This window comes from Paralichthys olivaceus, chromosome 8, assembly GCF_024713975.1.
Source record: "Paralichthys olivaceus isolate ysfri-2021 chromosome 8, ASM2471397v2, whole genome shotgun sequence".
NCBI lineage: Eukaryota > Metazoa > Chordata > Actinopteri > Pleuronectiformes > Paralichthyidae > Paralichthys > Paralichthys olivaceus.
In genome coordinates this window covers 12,250,802-12,272,308 of record NC_091100.1, presented here as the reverse complement: position 1 = coordinate 12,272,308, position 21,507 = coordinate 12,250,802, and the positions used below count along the sequence as shown (strand labels likewise).

At 41.0% G+C, this 21,507-nt stretch overlaps 1 protein-coding gene across 4 annotated transcripts in view; it reads right to left on the bottom strand.

Moving 5' to 3' along the window:
• Window positions 1–13,935, bottom strand: part of pax5 (paired box 5) — a 53,075-nt gene extending 39,140 nt beyond the window's left edge. Inside the window, exon 1 of one of the 4 annotated variants that reach the window (XM_069529656.1) lies at window positions 13,563–13,935. In XM_069529656.1, coding sequence (XP_069385757.1) covers window positions 13,563–13,608 — 46 coding nt within the window. In that variant the 5' untranslated portion in view covers window positions 13,609–13,935. Of the gene's footprint in view, window positions 1–7,125; window positions 8,511–13,562 lie in introns of those variants that run through there. The other 3 variants (XM_069529653.1, XM_020100454.2, XM_069529655.1) reach the window with 3 other exon arrangements.
• Window positions 13,936–21,507: the final 7,572 nt, after the last annotated feature.

Here is a 21,507-nt window from a genome sequence, read left to right as displayed (position 1 = left end):
ACATCTAATCAGTATCTCAGCGCACTTGAGTCACTACTGACAGTGTTTTTATTTACTTTTTTACATTTGAAATTCTAGTTTTTAAAAGAACAGACAAGAAATCAATTTCATTCATCTACTAGTATTTCTGCATGGCCAGAGTCAAATAACATCAGAAAAGTGTTATTTCGTTGCTGCAACTGATTTGTCTTGCTCAGCATATTATATAGTACCAGTTGGACAGTACTTAAGTGCAAACTTTGCCCATTTTCGCCTAGGGCGTAGCAGATACACTAAGATCTTAAGTAAATGAAGGGATTTCAATTAATTATTGACCGCGGCCTTGCTCTGGTCCTTTACCGAAAGATACCACTATTACTCCCCCTGAGGGATAGAGGGATGAAAGTATTGAAAGAAATGAATGTAAGAGAGTGAGACTAGTATATGGTATATGCACCAGGATGAACTGCAATAGAAAAGCTGAATCATCACATAGTTTAATAACTTGTAGTTTCATTAATGTTTTACTCTGTTTAAATCCTGCAGTCGCACTACTTTAGTCACAGGACTCAGAAAATCAGTTTCCTGTTAATTTGACTGACAAACTTCCCTTTTTAACAAACGAGCTGGGACAATAAATACACCAAGCGGAGGCTGATGAAAGAGCCGGGTCTGAGAGCAGGAACTTTTCATTTAGAGGCGACAGCGAAAAAAACGTTAACGCACCAAGATGCAAAAGAGAGAAAGAGGCAACGAAGACTTTTCCTGATAAAAAAAATGTCTCCAGCTCAATACCAGTATGTTTATATACTGTATATGTGTATCTCACCAAAGGCAGAGTATAAATCAACCAGAATTTCACCACCACATAATCCATTGGCTTTTGTATTACCATAGTGATTACGTCTTTAGGGGAAACACACACACACACACACACACACACACTAATCCTAGCTGTGGGGGTAATAGATTTTAAACACATTACCCCAGCAGGGATACCCCCTAAAACACAAAGCTGTCCCCTGAACCTGTCCCTGTGTCCTCTTCTGTTCACCATCAGCATAAAATACAGCAACACACACACACACACACACACACACAAACAGAACACATGAACGATAAATAGAGAAAGTCTAATAGTGTGAAATCAAACAAAGCTATTTCCAAACAGCCCATATGTCTGGTCCCTGTCTTCCATCCTGTTATTTTTTAAGATTTAAGAATAAGCTTCATTATACAGGTGCCTGCTGCAGACATTACAATTTAAAAAGCAATCGCTCTATACAAAAGGCAGCAATAAACAGACAGAGTCGTTTCTGTTTATGCCACGTCCCTGTGAACTGGGCTCAACCCAGATTCAAAGACTAAATGGTATGAACGGTAACAATCAAACTGTAGAGACACCATAATGACATTATGGCTGTGTTAAAACTATTCACCTTCCATTTCAGTATTTTAGATTTTAAAGAGGAATTCAGCCAATTTACCCTTTAAACTTGTTCTCTAACTTCACTTAAATCTTTTTTGTCTGTTATTTAGTGACTTTAATAACAAAGCAAAGGTGGCAGTTAGAATGAAGGTTTTTTTTAACTAATACTCTAAATATGAATATTCCTTTATGCCTTTACTGTTTCTGTTAGACAGCAATACAGACCTAACAACATGTGTGATGCACATTGTTCTTTAGTACAGGAAATGTATTAATTGAAAATTGAAAAACCTGTGTTTCAATACAGTGAAGCAGCTCACAGATAATAACTTCTGGGGGAATAACCACAAGATGTGGTGCTCTGATCAGGGTTCAGAGATCTAGGAATGTTTTTTCACTTTCTTTAACAACATATAATTTTTGTCGATTTTTTTCATGGAATAATTCATAGATCTTGAAAGAATCAAGCACTTTTAGGGGACTTACTGTATATCCATGAGTGTGTGAAATGTGCAGTTTGATTGAATAAGGAGACTGTTGGGCCTTGGTGGAGATGTGCGCTCGTGTTAGTCGGACTTTAACGAAACAAGAGCCACAGCATAGTGGGCACAAAATAACCAGAACTCTCATGGGGTCACAACTGAAAAAGTACATGTTGCTGCAGATCTCTGTGTTGTTTTGTGTAATATTTGTACAAACTTTGAGGCGCAACATCAGGAAACAGTTTTTGTTCCCTACACCTGCTGTTTGAAATAATTGAAGTCTGTTAGAAGGAAATACTAATGGGTGCATGAAGACTGAGTTATGTAAATTTTAGTTATTACAAATCACAATTTTATGCAGCATGTACACCCTCTGTCCTCCGACCCTTGATTCACCGCAGGTACTTGGATTTATTCCACTCCACCTCTGCTGAAATCCACAGTTTCTCTGATATAGTCGCACAAATTGAGAGATGGGGAACAACATAAAACGAGGATCTCCAGCCAGACTGATGGTGGTTCAGGTTCAGCACTTCAACTCCTGGGTCAGCGTGTGTGTGTGTGTGTGTGTGTGTGTGTGTGTGTGTGTGTCTGTGTGTGTGAGTAATCCAGTGATTTAGTGTGATTTATTCCTGTGTTTAACTAGAATCCTGATGATCATAATGTCCCTCTGGGTACTGACATGCAAAGCAATAACTGTCAAACACACACACACACACACACACACACACACACACACACACACACAAACAGACACACACACACATTGTCAGATATTCCTCAAAGCAAGAATGAGCGTGCTGACCTACATGGCCAAATTCAAGTCTTTAACACACTCGTCCGCTGGCTGTGAATGCTGTGAATGCTGTGCATGGTTGTAAAAAGGCATTATTCCTCCCTCCTCTCTTTATTATTATTTGTTGAAACCTTTGCCGCCTGCTCCTCTGAATAAAAAGCACAGTTTCTGCAGGGTCGTTTATAGAAGCCTACTGTGCTACGTCCTCCTTGCCACAGGTATATCTCCAGAGACAACTCTCCCTCCCTCTCTCTCTCTCTCTCTCTCTCTCTGTCTCTTTCTCAGATAAGAGTAAATGAAATGGTTCCTTTCACCCTTCCTATCTGGGCCAGGGCATGAAATACGCCTTGCTTTGTACAGAGGGGAGAGGAATGACTTGTGACCCACAAAACCCCCCAGATAACTATTTATTTACTTATCTGTGTGTTTACTGTTGGCATTAGACGCCCGGGCTCTCACCATTCTTGGGGTATAGGCCACTATGGGGGATTATGTGTTTGAAATTTATTTTCCAAGCCCATACATACTGATATGGACAAACACAAACATTCTATATAAATTTGTTTATCTCTGTAGCTTAATTCTCTGAATAAGTGGTTTAAGTTCTCATTTTAAAGGCCCAGCTGTAATATTAGTCATGAGAGGAATAGATGTTGTGGTTTTTTATCACTTTGACAGACAGAAATACTTAAAAATACCTGAATTACTTTGCATTTCTAGAGAAACTGACCATTTCTTGTGTCAGAGGCCCAAAATAAATAATTTGAAAACATGTCAGCGTACATGAAGAATCCAGGACTGACGTCCCCTCACAGCTTTAGTGACAGAGCTCCAGTAATTCATCACAATTCGATGAACACCAGCCAGCCTGGGAGGTTTTGTTGCAAATTATACAAAGATTTTTGCCAAATTAGGGAGGGGGGGGGGTCATCTTGGCTTTTAAGGGTCTTTCTATGAATGCTGAAACTATAGAGTCTCCAGAGAGGGGCAAAGTGTTGGCAGAGGCAGCAGCTTCAATTTCATCCTGCAGAAAGAGACTCAGTGAGGGACAGAGACAGCCACAGGAGCAGGGGTCATTATGCATCCCTGTTGTATTTTATTTATTTAGCCTTTATAGGAGCTGACTTAAGAGCCCAGCACCTCCTTAAATGTTTGATTGATTCACTGTTTCCAGGAGGAAAAAATACAGAGATAAAGCAGAATATATTGGAGCTCCCCCATCCAGAAAATAAGGTCCATTAGGCTCTCTGTCTGTCTACATTCCTCTATGTCTCTCTCTCTCTCTCTCTCATCTCTCATCTGCCTCGTCACGGCCTGACGACTCAAAAATAAAGCAAAAAGAGAAATCGCAAAGAAACGCCACCGCGTCTTTTTCTTCTTTCTCTCTCTCTCTCTCTTTCTGTGTAAAAAATAAATATATAAAGAATAAATAAAAAAAGAAAAGAGGGAAGTAGAAATGACTTTTGGCTGAAAACCTGTTTGGAAACTCGCCCGCTAGAATACAGATGAAGCACATTTCCTTCAGCAAACAATGAATAGATCTGTGAGATGTGCCCGCTGCCGTTCTCAGACCTATAGCGTTAGTTTATCCTGAAATGTGGAATAATTGTTATTTCGTCGATTATAAGTGCGACTCAAAAAAAACATGTTAATAAACGGTGTATTTTATTCGTTTAAAAAGATTAAAGATTTGATTCAAATAATATTTGAGGACATAAAGAATAAATGACGCCTGCTTCCATTCTGTATCTTTTCTTGCATATTTTCAGGGGACAAAGTTTAGTTAAAACAATATTAAAAAAAATTCTATAATCCAGCCAATAAATTCTCAGACTTCTTTTCCTTTTTCCTTTTTCTTTTCCTCAGGCGAACTCATGAGAGGACCATGCACTAAGTATAGGCCACAGCAGCCTCTCCTTATTATTCAACATCACTATTACCATTACAATACGTGATTATGAAATTCAGCTCATTATCATCACAATTACCTGCTATAGATTTTTAAAACATCACTGCCAGCCTTTGAAAACCAGCCATGAAACCATGAAACACGCTCCAGAGTCAGCAAAGTTAAAACCCAACAGTCACGGTGTGTCACCAAAGATATGAATAATATATATACATATATATATATATATATATATATATATATAGAGAGAGAGAGAGAGAGAGAGAGAGAGGGGGGGGGGGGGCAACTTTTAACTGATAAACAAAAAAAACTATAATAAAAAAAGTATGTAACGTTCAGTGTTGAGGGGAGTTCACACACACACATAAAACACATGCACACACACATATACACACATACACTTACGTTGTGACATTTTAGACCACTATGAAAGTGTTACACACATATAGGCCTAACACACACACACAAAGAGAGAGAGAGAGAGAGAGAGAGAGAGAGAGAGAGAACATACACACATGGCCCAACATTTCCACTTCGCAATAGACTCATCCCAACCTCTCTCTCTCCCTCTCTCCTCCACCCTCTCCCCCTCCTTCTCTCTCTCCCTCTCTCCCCCACCCTCTTCCCCTCTCTCCCTTGACATTTTTCGGGTGTAATCGTTTTAAAGCGTCTCCTGGCTCTGACATATATAACTTTAGCTGCGCTCTGACCGTCAGCACTGCGGATCATTGGCTTTGGTGAAGCGACAGAGGAGAAGAAGAAGGAGAAGAAGAGGAAACGTGATTCGTTCTAGCTTTTGAATCAGTTATTTGACTTCTTCCTCTCCCGCAGGATAACGCACCGTGGGAACCTCTGTCAGTCACACAACACCTCTAATTCCTCTGCAAGACTAAACTGCAGTAAAACATATAATCTGCTCAGTCACACGATGATACACTGCAGGGCCATTTCTGTGGATTTTAGTGGAGGCATAATAAAAGATTGTCACACTGCTACATCGGTTTTTAAGCTATATAAAGTTAGTGCATTAAAAACAATCATAACTTAAAGATTGTTGAAAGTGGATAGACATTTTTTATTTTTTAATTATTGTTAATTGAACGTCCATTGTATCCAAACAGGAGATGATTCTAAAGTTGTTTTCCTTTAAAGTTTACAGTTTTTGTGCTTATCTAACGAAATAAAAATAAATGTGTTATTTATTTGATAATTATTTATGTGAGCTTTCATGCAGAATAGTTTCACTTTTCTAAAATAAGACAGAGAGATGGTAACTGGGGAGGGAGAGTGGAAAACAAAGCAGGGCCCGCCATGTCACGACTGAGTGACCAAGTGTGTCTGTGTGTGTGTGTGTGTGTGTGTGTGTGTGTGTGTGTGTGTGTGTGTGTGTGTGTGTGTCCTCCTCATCCATTTATATGTGCTGCCAAATACGTCCCCAAAGCACCTGCTCTGCTGAAGTAGTGCCCTTGAGCAAGACGCTGCAGCGGTGGTGACATGCTGCGAGGCCGGACCTGTGTGTGTGTGTGTGAGTGTGTGTGTGTGTGTGTGTGTGTCCTGCTGGGCAGTGAAAGGAGAATTTCCCTGCGGGGGATCAACAGAGGCTCACCTTGTTATTATTATAAGACCCGGGCAGCTCTGCTCCTGCACCTGTGCATGTGTATTTGTCTGTCTAAACCTGGTTATGTGCACAAACACCGCCGCTGTTTGTGGATCAAGTTCAGCTTTTAGTCATGCTTTGTTAACCCAACCTCTCTCCCCCCCCCCCTCTCTCTCACTGTCTCTCTCTCTCTCTGACCCCTGCGCCTCCTCTCTCCTTCAAACAGGAAAACACAGCAGACCGTCAACACACAACACATATGACAGAATGCAGTCCTGCAGCATTGCAATGCATTTCACAATTTAAAATAAAATCACTTCCGCTCCACAAGTAATTCTGTCAATTTACTTCTGTTCGACATGTGCACATTTATTGAATAATAAGAGACGAGACGTTTAAGAAAATCTAGTGGAACGATGAATCGAAAATGAAAAGATAATAACTCACAACATGATTCAGGCTTTAAGTTTTGAATTTATCCCGATTTAAATCACTGCAGAAAAAATCCTTCTCTGATGAAGTTATTAATTATTTATTTTTGTGCCAATACAAGAAGAGATTGTTCCTTTTCACGTGTTTCAAAATATTTTCTAATAAATCACAGCATTATAATTTTAATATTAATTATCCAATATTAAAAACTTGATTTAAATGTTGGAGCAGGCTGATGTGCTCATGCGCATTATTTCAACGCTGTAGCAGAATTGTGTGATTTCAGCAGATTAATGAATAAAAAGATTTCAAACAGACTTCAAGACTTGGAGGAGGGATGTAGGCTTTTTTGTGTGCAGCGCTCAGCAGCTTTAAATGCTGCTCTCCACTGTTATTCCCTCAAAATGCGCACAGGCAGAGTTGCTGGTCAGGGGGTTGGTTGAGTTCAGGGCAGATCATGGGAACATGCATATTGAAGAAATTATAAACGCTTAAACTTACTGTGCATTGCTGCAAACGGGTCGTGCTTACAGTGAATCTCCATCATGTAAGGAGGGGCTGCAGGGCCCCGGTAAGATGTAAGGGCTCTTAAAATACCACCGGACGGCCCGCAGACCCTGACCTCCGTTACAGGGGAAAAGGCAGGCGACCGGCCCCCTTCAAGAGAAATTCAACTTTTCTTTTCTTGGTTGATTAAAAAGATGAAGCTTCAGTTGAGGGATGGAGTCACGCTGCTCACAGGCGACTTTATCTCGAATTAAAACGGAAGCTTTGTGGGTGGACGGCGTCAAAAATACGCATCAGTGCCGGGCTCCCTCCTCCTGGGGTCGGGACACCACAGCTGCTCTGTCCCGGCGTCCACACAACCAGAGGAGGGGAGAGACAGCGATGGAGCTCATTGTACCAGTCCAGGCATGTGAAAATGTAAAAGTTCTGCAAAAATAAAAGAATTAAAAAATATGCATGCAAGCCAAAAAAATAAAAAAGTATAGGTTCCCTCCCTGTCTCCTTCTCGGTCCGCTGGCTGTGACCCCTGAACTGTGATGGTGGGGAAAGGGGGGGGGGGGGGGGTGAAGTTTCTCCTTTCAGTCTGTCAAAAAATAGCAGGAAAAAATAGCAGGAAAAAAAAAATCCTATTTTTTTTAAACAACAAAAATATTCGTTACAGATCCTCGTTTGGTTTTTTTTCTTCCAGGTTATTTGCGCACATCGTCCTCGGCTGCTGCTGCTCTCACACTGACACTTGATAAATCTCCCATCAGTGAAGCGAGTGAGCGCTCACATCTTTGAAGTCTCATATCCACCATGCCAGAACAGGAAGAAAAAAAGAAAAGAAAAAGGAAAGAAAGGCAGAAAATTACGCAGCAGGAAAATAAACGAAAACAGGATTGTGGATTATAGCAACAGAGGCTGAGTGGAGAGTTTTTATCCTGCTCTCTCTTCTCTCCTCGTCTAGACGCACCAGCGCAGCCTCGGGACTCTCCTCGGGTGTCTGGGAGTTTTGAGATCAGAATTTCTTCTCGCCTGAAAGGAAAACAGTCCCGTCCAGATTCAGAGGCGACTTTCCTCCGCGCTCACGCCAGGAAACACCAACGCAGCGGTGTGGATTTGCGCACACACACGCGCGCTTCTTCAACTCAGCTGCCTGCGCCCTGACGCGTCCTCGGTGGCGCACACGCCGCGTTTCAGGACCTGCTCTCGTGCGGACAGCGCCCGCGCTCCCAGCCCCCTGGAACCCTAAGCTCCACGCGCCGGCCAGCTGCCCGTCACTCACGTCAAGCTCAGCCAATCAGGCGGCGAGCGCTGCCGACACGTCACCGCCGGCCCCTGCTAGAACCGGGCGGGGGGCGACGGCGATAGGCTGATGCGAATCCCGTGGGCCAATGACGCCCCGCACGCATTGTCCGTCCACCAATGGGGGAGGCGCGGCGGTGCGACAGCGGGGCTCGGGGAGTGGATGATCATATGTTTAATTTCAATTAACCAAGTAAAAAAGCTAATGCCTTTATACCCGTTTGCGCTCAATTTATTCATGTCAATATTAAATGGATAATTAATCGAGTATTACCTAAAATGAGGCTTAGTTGCAGCAAGGTTTTATAAAAAGAGGGGCTGCTCAGTGACTCGAACAGAAATCATCTTTTTTTTTCTTGATTAGGTCAAACAAGTAGAAGTGATAATATATAAACGAAAAATACTGGTTTTAAAGGCATGGAGTGTTGTGGTAAAACACTTCAGTGACATTTTCAGTCAAAGATCAGAAGGTGTTTGTTCTTCACTCATCTTTATGGGCCTGCAGGAGGGAGAGCTGTCAACAATTGGCTCTGCATCGTTTCGATCATTCCTCCTACACGCAGTTATATGACTGTTTAGCTCCGAGGAAGAACCGGGAGGAGACACATGAAACATGCATTCCCACTCATTACCTAATTGATTGCGGATCAGAGCGGATGTGGTTTTAATGAAATGCAATTGGCGAGCTCCGCATTCACACTCCAAACTGAGAGGGGGTGGGGGGTTCAATACATGTTTCGTCCCACCTGATTTCAGAGGGCATATCTCAGCCTCGCCCCTGTAATATTAACCACGCAAATAGCCTAAAGCATGAGCATGATTAAAAAAAGTGTTATTTCCCTTCTTCCTCTTTCTAGACATTTAATCATTTTTGTTCCTCGCTGTTTACGCTGTGCATCTAACACGTTTGGAGACATTACAGGACAGAAATAATCACCTGATTCTTACACCTATAATGACAGGATCATTAAAGATCTCACCCCTACTTACAGTTTCATTTAGGACGCTGTGATTTGCAGTAGCACACTAATGAACAACAACAATATTTACTTTATTCTGCCCAGTTTTCATCCTCGACAGACCAACAGGCTTGATGTACCTCAAGGCAATGCATCTGATCCTGAAAAGGTCAATGCATGATGTTATTGAGTTTATTTAATTTTTAGCCAGGATTTCTCGCTTTGCATTATTGGTTTCCTATCACAGTGAGCTCTTCTGCCCTCAGACTTACGGACTAGTTCAAATGTCGTAAATCCAAATGCATCAGGTGTATTCACGCTGTTGGGTTGACTTCCATGAAACAAACACTAACTCTCTACTAACTTGTGGTCTTTAGTTTCCTGTTCAATTAATCTCAGAAAACTGGGAGGTTTAAAATCTGCTCTCTGTCGTATATTGTGGATGTTTGCCGAACAAACCACGAGGGGGCGTTCAACCTTGGGGCCACATGCCCTCACGCACGCGCATGTGCACACGGACACACACACACACGAACAAATGCACGTGCATAAACTTTACCACCAACATATTTTGACTCATGAGGCCCAAGGACAAGACTCCAAACTGTAGTTTAAACATATTGAAACACAGGATCAGTACATATGTGGTATTTTGGCTGTTAAACGATCCACTTCATTTCTCAGCCCACATCTCCAACACTAAATATGGCTTCATGAATCTTCATTGACTCCACGTCCCTGCTCTTTAATCCACTGACAGTAAAGTACACCTCGAAGCATCCGCACATAATCCTCATTCATATTTCACATCTGTTTCTTGAGTATTCATGAATTGGGCTTCATACAAATCTGACAGACAGCAAACGAGATTGATTTTTTTGTTTTTATATTTTTCTAAATTAGAAAAAATAATAGAACAAAAGAGACCAGATGTGCTTAAGAAACAGAAACTCGAATATACAGAGTTGGATCAATCGACAAAGACACAGGCCTGAATTTAGGCCAGATTAAGCGAATATGGATGATGGCAATGTCTGTGAGAGACACTGCTGCAAAAATCAACAAACTGTGAGATCTGTTGGATGCTCTCTATCTTTTATAAACATAATTCAATATATAGATTTATAATCATTTTTTCTAAAAGATTTCAAGTAAGAAATGGAAATTGGCTCTTGGGGTCTTTAAACAGAGACTCTACCTCACACGCATGACCATATGAAATTGCAGAATTTAGTTTTTATTGCTTTGTTTTCTGCCTCTCATTGTTTTCGTTCTCCTTGTGCAGTCAGACTCGGGTTTTATTTATGTAGATACAGAAGCGAACGCTCCTCTTTGCCACAGAAGTCAATTGCAGCCGTGCGCCCTTGTCTCCACGATTTGCAAATTAAATACATGAGCAATTAAAAAATCCAAACACAATCAATCATGTATACAAATTGTTGTTGCTTTAGGGTTGGAAATTTGAGGAAAACTTCCATCAGGGTGGGACGACTTTAATCCGGGGGTCCAAAACCATTACCATATTTCATTACCTCTGCAGTGCTGCAAATGGGGGAGGACGTGGGGGTGCAGAGGGAGAGAAAGGGTGTGTGTGAGTGTGTGTGTGTTTATACTTTCTTTAAAAACATTAGTAAAAACGCGTTAGAGTCGTGATAATGATTTGGAGGCAAATTGGAGGCAGTGTAGTTGTTGATGTTTTTGAAGTGCCCCATCTTTCTTTCCTTCCTCATCTACTTTTCCCTCTTTCCCTCCATCCTCCGTGAAAGCTTCGGCTGTTTTGCTTCTTCTCTTCTTTTTTTTTTTCGCGCCCGAGCCTCGAAACGAAAAAGCAATGAAAAATTAATAGCGCATGTTAACTCCACCAGCTCGTTTATTACACGCCCGCTGACTGTAAACATAATGAGAATGCTCCCGTATCTCTTCTTAAGTTTTTTTGGTTTGCTTTTATAAAAGTCGTTACTAATAAATAAAATATATAGAGTTGAGGGTGAACCATTGTGGACTCCGCTGCGTAACCGAGCGGGCGAGCACGCGCTGGCTGCATGTGGCTCTCCCACTCACAGGCCTGTAATCACACGGACATATTGGTAATCATTTGGCGCGATGATAACGCAAGTAAAGAGCAGTCTGTCATCTGTCAGGCTGCAGAACACACGGCCTGTATTATATGATGGGGCTCCTGAGGTCAGAATGGATGTAGGCTATATGCCATGTGAGGTCACATCTCTCTCCTTCTTCCTCCCCTCCCTCCTCTGTCTCCTGCATCCTCCACCTCTCGCGCTCCTGTTATTGGTTTCCGATCTGCCAAAGACTAGATAATCAGATATTACCCACTGTGTGAAGCATATATGGGCCAGGGAACTAAGTATATGTGTGTCTTAAAGATGGAATCTAACTAAGTGTATCTCAGTGAAACACTTGTAAATGCAGCGAGGAATGATGGCTCGTCTTTATGAGGCATTTTAAAATATATGTCAATGATCATGTATTTCAATAAGACCAGAAAAGTGACCTTTCTCTAATTTTTCTGATTGATAAAATAATAATCTAACGTCAGCCACTGGCGCTGCTGACAGATATGGCGGCCCTGCTCATTGGAAAAGAACTCGTCTTTACGCACTTTTACGCACGACCAACCTGCAGGGCGGGAAGAGAGGGGGTCTCATTAGATCCACATTCATTCTCACGGTTTCTCCTTTGTACCCCGAGCACGTATTTTAAAGTGAGAGGAAAGGGAGCGTCTGTAGGTATAGGCCCTGGGCCCTGAAGACTTTACACATGAACAAGGGAGGGCCTCCTTTAAACTCTGATTTCCTAAGCGGTTAAAAAGGTTATTATCCAATTGCTACAAATCCCACTGCTTTCACCGTTATCAGAGGGTAAAGCCCACTCCACAAAAGGCTGCAAAGGAGGCATTATTTGTCTTATAGACCACAGGCATTATTTAATGACATATGTCCATAGAAGACCAGGCACAAGCTAATTTATTTCTTTTAGGAGATCGGTGCAGAATCCCCTGCTACAACATAATGAAAATGAATATGAAGAACACAGAATGCAGACTGGTCCTCAATGAAAATGTTTGATGTTTAGAAAAATCTACAATGCATTCATTACCATATCCAAAATAACAGGCAACCAGCACCGCTACAACAGAGATTTGTTTTTCTGGAGAGGAAAAAGGCTTCACAGGCCCAGAGCCATTTCATAGCTGCTGTTCACCTGTACACTGTTTCTTAATGACAAACGACATTTTATCAATGCAGACGCAGCAGGCAGCAATATGAAATGATGTGATATCCATTGGGTGCCATAACAAAGTCGATGGCCTGATCTGCTGCTGTACCAGACCCCGCTGTTTTATAAATAGGCCTATAGGAGATGAACCTGTTGAATGAGGCGATGGAGACACAAGCTCCAGCTCTTTAAATTTATGAAGTTATTTTGGGCTGATGAGAGACTTCAACATCTTGTCCATAAATGAGAAATTAAAAACTCTTCCACCTGCTCATCACACATCCTCATAGGACCGAGTCAAAGATGCTGATTTAAGTATAGAGCCTATTGACTGCACTGCATGTAGGAAATATATGAACAAACACACACACACACACAGACACAGTTGTGACGATGCACAAATACAGTCTTCCAAAGAAGCATCAATCATGACATGAATAGTAAAGGTCTCAGGTGATGCACACAGAGTAGAGCAGAGCTGACCCACCCAAACCAACACATTCTGCCACTTCACTGTGTCCAAAATTTCACATTTTTAGATTAATGACAAAACTATTCAAAACTATTCAAAATATAAATGCCAAACTTTTCAATTACACAATATTTTGCTTTGGTTTGTAAATTTCTTAGAACAAGGCAAAAAGTTTCCACTAAAGAGCTGGTAACTAATCATATACTGGCTTCAAAAGTTCCACAAATCTAAAAATAATTTAAAAATAAGAGAAAAAAATTAAAATTAAATATTATTCAGAATAGTTGTATCCAAACAACAGAAGAAAGTTAGCAAATTCAACTTTTCAAAACCTTCCAATCCAAGAAATAACTTCCACGAGTTGAGTAAAAGTTCAAAGCAGACCAGTGAAGCAACAAACAACAACTTGTTCAAAGGACAAAAATAAAAGTTAACAAAAGTGAAATTGATCTCAAGTCGAGCCTGTGTGACCCTACCTGCTCTCCCCAGACGCAGTGTAGGACTCCTGGGCCCCTGGTCCATGTTACCCCGTTAGAACAGGGGGAGGCGATGGAAGAAGAAAAAAGGAAAAGAACAAAAACTTTTCGCACTGTCTGCCTCTCTTCCTCCCCCCTCTCTCCCTCTCTCTCTTTTGTTCTTTCGTCCTACAGTAGTTTTGGGGCGACTTGTAGGTTGAAATAATTCGACCCTTCCGCTCCCTATTGCACTCCCTGCAAGTGCTCAGTCAGCTGCAACTAAACGCTTTAGGTGGAAAAAGGGCTTCGGGGGGAAGCGTGAAATGATCACGCCGAGTAAAAGAGCCGCGCTCTCGATGTGCGCTCATGTCCTTTTTCCTGCACGAGCTGCGCACACAAGCCCAGTGCGCGTACACCCCGCGTGCACGTATCGACACGCATGCACCCGCGCGCTTTTACGCATCCATACACACTACATGCAACCTGCACCTTTCCCTCCAGGGCCGCGCCCCTCTCACTCGCATCTGTTCCCAAGTTCCACTTTACTAAACTTTCCCGCCCCCACCCCAATCTCCCTCTCTGTCTTCCACACCCCCACCCCTCAATCAGACCCTTCTCTCTCCCCCCTCTTGTATGTCAGATTCATTTCCAATGGGGTATGTCTCGTAGATTGCTGTGCAGGTTGGTAGGTAACATTAAATTAGCCAATGCTCGTGCGTAATGTCAGGGCCGGTTTTGGGTTAGTTTTCAGTAACTTATAAACGAGAGAAGGTTGGTTCTTCAGTAAATGTATGTTTGGTTTCCTGTTAGCAACCTTCACGAAACACGTTGAAAGGAGTTTCTCCAAACTTCTCTAATCGTCGCTCCCAGAATACACTTAATACGCACGGTGATCTTTACGCATTACGCACGAACTGAGAGACTGTGGAGCAGGTGCACAGGCCAACAACTTCAACTTCACCTCTGAAATTGGAGAGCGCTTCCTCTCGAGTCTTTGCCACAAAAAGGAAAGTTCGCCAGCTCAGATTGTTCGCTCACCTGTGCACGTGTAACATTTCATTTAAATATTAATTTGCCGAGTGGAAATTTCCACTCATACCGATACTCACCGCTTTTTTTGGTTGTTACCCATATCTTTATTCTGTGGCGGAACAATGAGCACGTGTGCTCTCTCCGGCTCTTTCGTTTTATTAAAGCAAATATCCACTGAAGATGCTCGTTTTAGATCAAGTGAGGAGGTTTTACTCCTTTTGGTTCGGATGTATAGTCCAATAGTAGTCATATAGTTTAACACAGGCTAAACCCTTCAAAAATAAAATAAAACAACTTTGACTCTAACCTCATTGTGAATCAGTAGAAATAGTTCGTCACCTCGATTTTCACACTTTGATTTAACAAATTATCTTTTTGGTTTCACACACTCCACACATGCGTAAAAGTTAAAAACTAAATGTATTTAAAAAACACGTTTACCCATTAAAAAGGTAATCACATCCAACCATGAGCCGCTGAGTGTTGCCTGCTATGTGTGAGTATTTGTGCTTTTCAGTGTAAGACAGAAGCTGAAAGAAGAACTGCAGAAGTTTATCTTTGGTGGAAACATTTCATTAGTTATAGGCATGAGTGCGTTCAGTTAGATCTCAACGAACAGAGAGGATGAGTTTGTGAACACACCAGGGGGATAAATGTGGGAAGGTCAAAGCAAAATTAAACCTAACTTGCTGCTGGGGGAGGGGTGGATGTTAAGATAAGAGTTGATTCAGAAATCAAAACCACTGGAAGGAGGAGATATTCATCACAAATTCCGACAGAACCTCAACAAAAAGATATTTTTTACAGTGGTTGTGCGTCTTTACTCTGTGTGTAACTTCTCCTTCTTTCCCTGCGTGCATGTCGGTGCATGTGTGTGTGTGTGTGCGCTCCAGACAGCTGCGGTCTCAGGGTTCACGCGCAGCCCCGAGACAATTGAGTGCGGAACAAAGCGCGAGACATGGAGCCATTTGACTCTGCTTGTCGCCTCGCGCTGCAACACTACGACCCTGACCTCCGGCGCGCGCCCACAACATCACAACATACATACTGACGTTTCCTGTTGTGGTGGCGGGAGAAACACTGACGCTGGAGCAGCTCATCTGAGCCTCAGGCCACAGATCCACCCCGAGGAATAAAGACAAGGATTTAGACTGAAGTTAGAGCGGAAATCACAGGAGGGGATTTAAGTTTAACTCATTTTTGATGTTTGGCAAGGTGGGTTACAGAGTGTTCCCAGTTAGACACGTGGATAAAGTGAGTTGTTTACCTACAAATTACAGATTCATATTTATAACGTCTATCCCCCTGTTGTCGATTCCTACTTTATGTTGATATACAGACCTATTGTTTTGCTCTTATAGCTTCTTTCAGCCGTAGAAACGATGGAGTCACAGTCTTAACTCTCCACGGCACTTACAAGATCGTGAAGCCTCTGCAGACCTGCCTCATCCTTATCTTTCCACAGGCCCAAAAGTTGAATCTGTATGCAAGGCCACGGCTGCGGATTATTCAGCGCATTTCCTAAACGTGTGAGCTCTCAGGGAAGACTGTGCAATCATCTGCTATTCAGACACCAAGTTATTGTATTCGAAGATTTCATTTTTTTGTCCTGTTAGGTGAAGAAAAGGAAGATTTAAGAATTTGTTTCCTATAAGAAATGGACTCAGTTTGAGGAGAATACGATTAATAATATAAGGCTTTTAATTTTGTTTTGCCTGGTAATCTGTCACTCTGGTGTCAACGTGAAAATCAAACATTTATTTTTTTACACGAACATCATGAAGTTTAGAAGAACAACACAGTTCTAACGATTCTGATCAAATTCTCATTTGGCCTATACATAGACTAAAACAATTATAAATCCTAAAATATGGTCTGCAACATTTTTGTAATATCTAGTCATATCTACAATATTAATAATGATAATAATAATGATTGTTGTCAGTTTCATGAATTAATGCAGTTACAGCTCATGTATTATTTTCCTATTTTAAGAGCTAAAATGCAAATCATATTTTGACTACAACAATTCTATAATCTAAAAGTAGGTTTATACAATTCTAATATCTTGTCACATGTATTATTATTATTATCATTAGTTCAGAAATATATTTTTTGGTATTTAACATCCTGTATAATATTTGTCTCCTGCATTGTCACTGAGGTCTGTTCATGTCGCTCCACATTTACTTTGCCCATAAAAACCTCTTTCAAAGAATTCGCCATAGTTTGGATATTAATCATCACTTGTTTGTTTCCCCCCCTCGTGCTAATTAATGTAATGAATGTGAGGGGGGATGTAGTTGGATCGTTGACCCGAGCTCTGACCGAGCGGAACCGGAAAGAATCGCATTAAAGCGAGTGACAGAAGAACTAAAGGGGCGATTGGAACAATAAGTAAACACGTAAACACAGGAGGAGATGCTCTCTGTCTCTGTGGGACCTTTGGCTTCCAGCAGACCGTTTCCATTCACTGTCAACTAGAGACACCAAGTGTGTGAGGACCAATAAAACATTATGTGAAGAAGACAAGAGAAAAGATGAGTGGACGTGTTAAAGAATCACATGACCACCTTCTTTCTTATATTCATGGGGGAAGTGTGCAGAGCATTTATTAAAACATAACACTTTTATTTGACCAGAAGGAATACTTCATTACAGGGGAAAGTCTGATTTTTACTTCAGAGTAACAAAATAATGAGGAAAATATAAATGATCCAGAATTAAGGTATTTATTATGCAGAATGGTGCTTTTATATGTTATTATATCTTCACTGTGTGTCTTATATTATTATACACATGATACTGACCCCTCACATGTGGCTCTCTCTGAGGTTTCTATGCTTCTTCCCCCTGTTATAGTTTTTTCACAGTTCATAGGATGGATCACTTCTTGTTAACCCCCATGAGACAAATTGTAATTTGTAAATATGGGCTATATATATATATGTATCCAATCTGATTGATTGAATTTCATTAATACAATAACGTGTAAGATTTTTTATTATATTATAATATATTGTAATAAAGTGCAACTATTAAATGAAGAATAGAGTATGAATGTGAAACATTTCCCTTTGAATTGTATTGAAGTAAAAGTATTAAAAAGTGCAAAGGTCCAAATCCTACTTAGTTGCAGTACTTGTGTACATGTACTTGTTATTTTCCATTATTGTTCCCACAATTCAGTTATTACAGAATTTGTATGATTGACAGTTGCCCTTTACCAACATTATCTGAATTTGGCTGAGAATGAAAGCAGCATTTGTCGTATTTGGTCCTAAACTCCACCACTCACACATCAGTCCTTCCAAAATAAAAAATCCTAACCTATATTTTGTTCTTTCATTATTAATTCTGTTTTGATAATTATATTTTTCTTGCACTTGTGGAGTTTGCTTCTTATCCTTTATACTGTGAAGCACTTTGTTACTTGTATTTAAAAAAAAATCAACATGAGTAAATCTTCCCAATTCAAGGTTTAATGTTTCTATAACTCTTTTGGTTGAAGCTCATCATGGACAGTTTCATCAGTACTCATTTATGGGACAAACATCTCTAATTTCTATCTACCTCTCAGTCCATTAAGACAAACCAATATGTACTAATACTTACATTAAGCTCTCCTCTGGTGCTGATGCCTTTGCTTTCCTCGAAACACTCAGAGCCGCAGGGCTGAGTGAGCTCACCTCTGTATCCCTGCAATGTAATTCAGGGTGTTACTTCACTGCTGGGACACAAGGTTCCCTTTCTGCAGCTGAGGTGTCGGGGAGTTGCTGCTGCGACTATAGAGGCTGGACGGGGGCTTAAGGTCTGTGGGGCGGATTGAGAAATGGGACATATTATTTGTCCATGAAACATTATGTGACACAACATGACACCAGGCTATTTGTATGTAAAGGTAAACATTTCAGCGTGACCATTCAACAAGAGCCGACAAGGCTCCTGTCAATGTGGTTTTATACTTGCAGCTGAGAAAGAGGTGTTGTGGCACCGTGTGGTGCTGGTGTGTGTGTGTGTGTGTGTGTGTGTGTGTGTGCTTCTGTTCACAAATTTAATCCCCAAAGACACAAGTCACTTGGTCCATTCTGAAAAGGTGTTATCAGGCTTGTTCTCTTGTTCTAGTCTTTTCTGACTGACTGTTGATCACAGTGTGTGTGTGTGTGTGTGTGTGAGTCTGTGTGAGTAGTTCAGGTAGTTTGAATTGTGACTGTCAGACTCTCCACAGAAGTGGTCGGAGTTTGGGAAAAAACTACTGGTTTGATTAAAAAGAAGTTTACATGTGGCCTCTCGTCACACTTGAACGTGTCCTGGACGTAAACTCTTAGTTCAGGCCCATGTTAACAATGAAGAGGGATTGACTCATTGATTTTTATGCCTCTACAGTGCTTTGATTTATCTGACAAAATCTGAGAAGCAGATATTCACATCTATCTGCTTATATTATTAACCATCTGCTTTATAATTCATCATTATTAGAGTACTGTATAATCCAGAATTATAAAGGAATAATGCAACAAGAAAATAGGAACAGAAATTAAAAAAATGTTTTTTTCTTTCTTATCACATTAATTATTTAACAGTTCTTATCCCTTCATTAAATGTTGATAGAATAATATATGAATAGTCTCTTGGAACCCTTGGGTGTCCAGACTCACAGGTTGAGGACCACTGGTTTAAGACAGTCACTATTTAATTTCAACATCATCTTATGTGTACTCTGTAATAAGGGGAGAAAGACTGGGGGAAAAGAAACACATCATATCAAAGCAAGTGGTTTAAAAAGATGTTGAGGGGTAGATCCCAGCAATGTTATATGTCCTATGTGTGAAAAAGGCCCTAGAGAAAGAGAGGGGAGGTGCACAGTAAAGGAACCAGGCTGCAGAATTTTGAGTGCGTGTGTGTTTTATATTTTTTTTTCCTGCATCTGAGCTGAATCACTGATTATTAAAAGATTATGATTATTATATTGGTATATGTTCTACTTAGCATATTGACTTCAGAATCTACTGAACCTCTCTGGGTGTCTTATTCTGCAAAGCTAATTGTGATATCAATTAGAATTAATGACAATAAAGCACTTATGACAAGCAACTGGAAAGATCAAACCTTCCCCGAAGAGCGACGACAGGGTCGCTTTGGTGCAGAAGAAAATATGGTGATGGGAGTTTGGGTTAACAAATGCTGTACATCCGGTACATGTGAATGACTCCGGCACAGAGGGCCCCATATGGGTGATGCATGGGAGCCATTTTTGTTCAGAAGCGCTGATCCAGGGCGAGTCTTTTTTTTTCAGAGGGAATTCCTCCTGCCTGGCTGCTTTGATACCGGGGCCTGGTTATATTTACATACATACAGTAACAAGGAAGCCTGCACCAACGACAGAAAGCGAAGCAGACTTCCACTTACAGAACTGAAACAAGCTGATGCAACAACGGCTAGAATCTGCATCCGAGCAGATGCTCAGACAATCGGTTTTAGAGATGCAACTAACATTCACATTTTTGATGAATCTTTTTATGTATCTACAGACTTTTGTCATGGTTAATCAGGGTTTTGGTCTAAGGAGTGTCCTCAAATTGCAAAAAAAAAAGAACAATGAAAAGGTTGTGTCTCATTTCAATAGAAAATGTGGTTACTATGGTGACAGCAAGTGCCATTTACAATTAAAAGTAAATGGAGGAATTTCAGAACCTACCATCCATCGACACTTGGTTCTCATCTATACACCCGCCAGGCTTAAACTCAATTCACTGTGAAAGTTAACGAGAAAGTCAAATGACAGACAGACAGATTCGTCTGGCTATAGATTGATGGCATCACCAAATCTTGATATTTTTTACTTTAACATGAGATAAATCATATATCTAAATAGTCATGATATAATTTTACTTGGCTGGATTAGGTTTCATCATTTTTGAAGATGCACCTCAGGCAAAGAAAACAACAGTTTACTCAGAATTCTTTGAATTGTGGGTTTTGTACAAGAGGTATATATTAAACTGAACTGTCCCAAATCAAACACATAGCAGTTAGAAAATAATATGAAAATAATATGAATAAATAGCCAAACACTCCATAATTAAGTCTTAATCCTATAGTCTTCAGATGAGCACTTGTGTAAACCGATGGCCATCAGTTGGAGACCATTGCCAATACAACACAGCAGCTGATGAGAATCCTGTTTTGATGAAACACTCCATCGCAGTGCTGGCTGCAGCATCTGGTGCCAAATGGAAGCAGGAGCTACTGTGGCACATAAAAACACCTTCAAATGAGAGCAATGACATGCTTCTTTTAACTCCTACTCTTCAATAAAGATCATTCATCAGGCAGAACCATCCCTTTGGAATGTGTGATTGGAAATCAGGGGACTTTAAATCCCTGTCCCAGACACTCCATCCATCTTCAACACGCCACTGGTCTGGACACTCGGAGATGAACTGCTGAACCAGACGCCTCCATTCAGACGGCCTCCTCCACCTTTTTTAAAATAATAATAGTAAATACCGGCAAATGCATGGAACCCAAAATCAGGCAGACACATCACAATTTCACTGAGGCATTGAGGCATCCCAAACCTGCATCCAATTTAGAGAGATATGGGGAGCAGGGGAGGCAGAGAGGGGCCCCCGTATGCACTTCCCAAAAACAAAACAGTTGCAGGATATTGAGTGTGTGTATGTGTGTGTGTCAGATGTATACATGGGCTAAACGAGGTGATAGTGTTGAGACATGTGGTGCAGCCTAACCTTTGGAAGGAAACAATCCAACTCCATGATGGCCTTTCCTGTGTTGACACGCATGGAGAAACCCATGGAATCAGATGGCATTCACTCTCTGAATCGCTATCAAAGCGCCATCCGCTCACTATCATTACAATGCCGATGCCTATAGTTGGTTATACAGAGTTCACAATTATTCTCATGATATG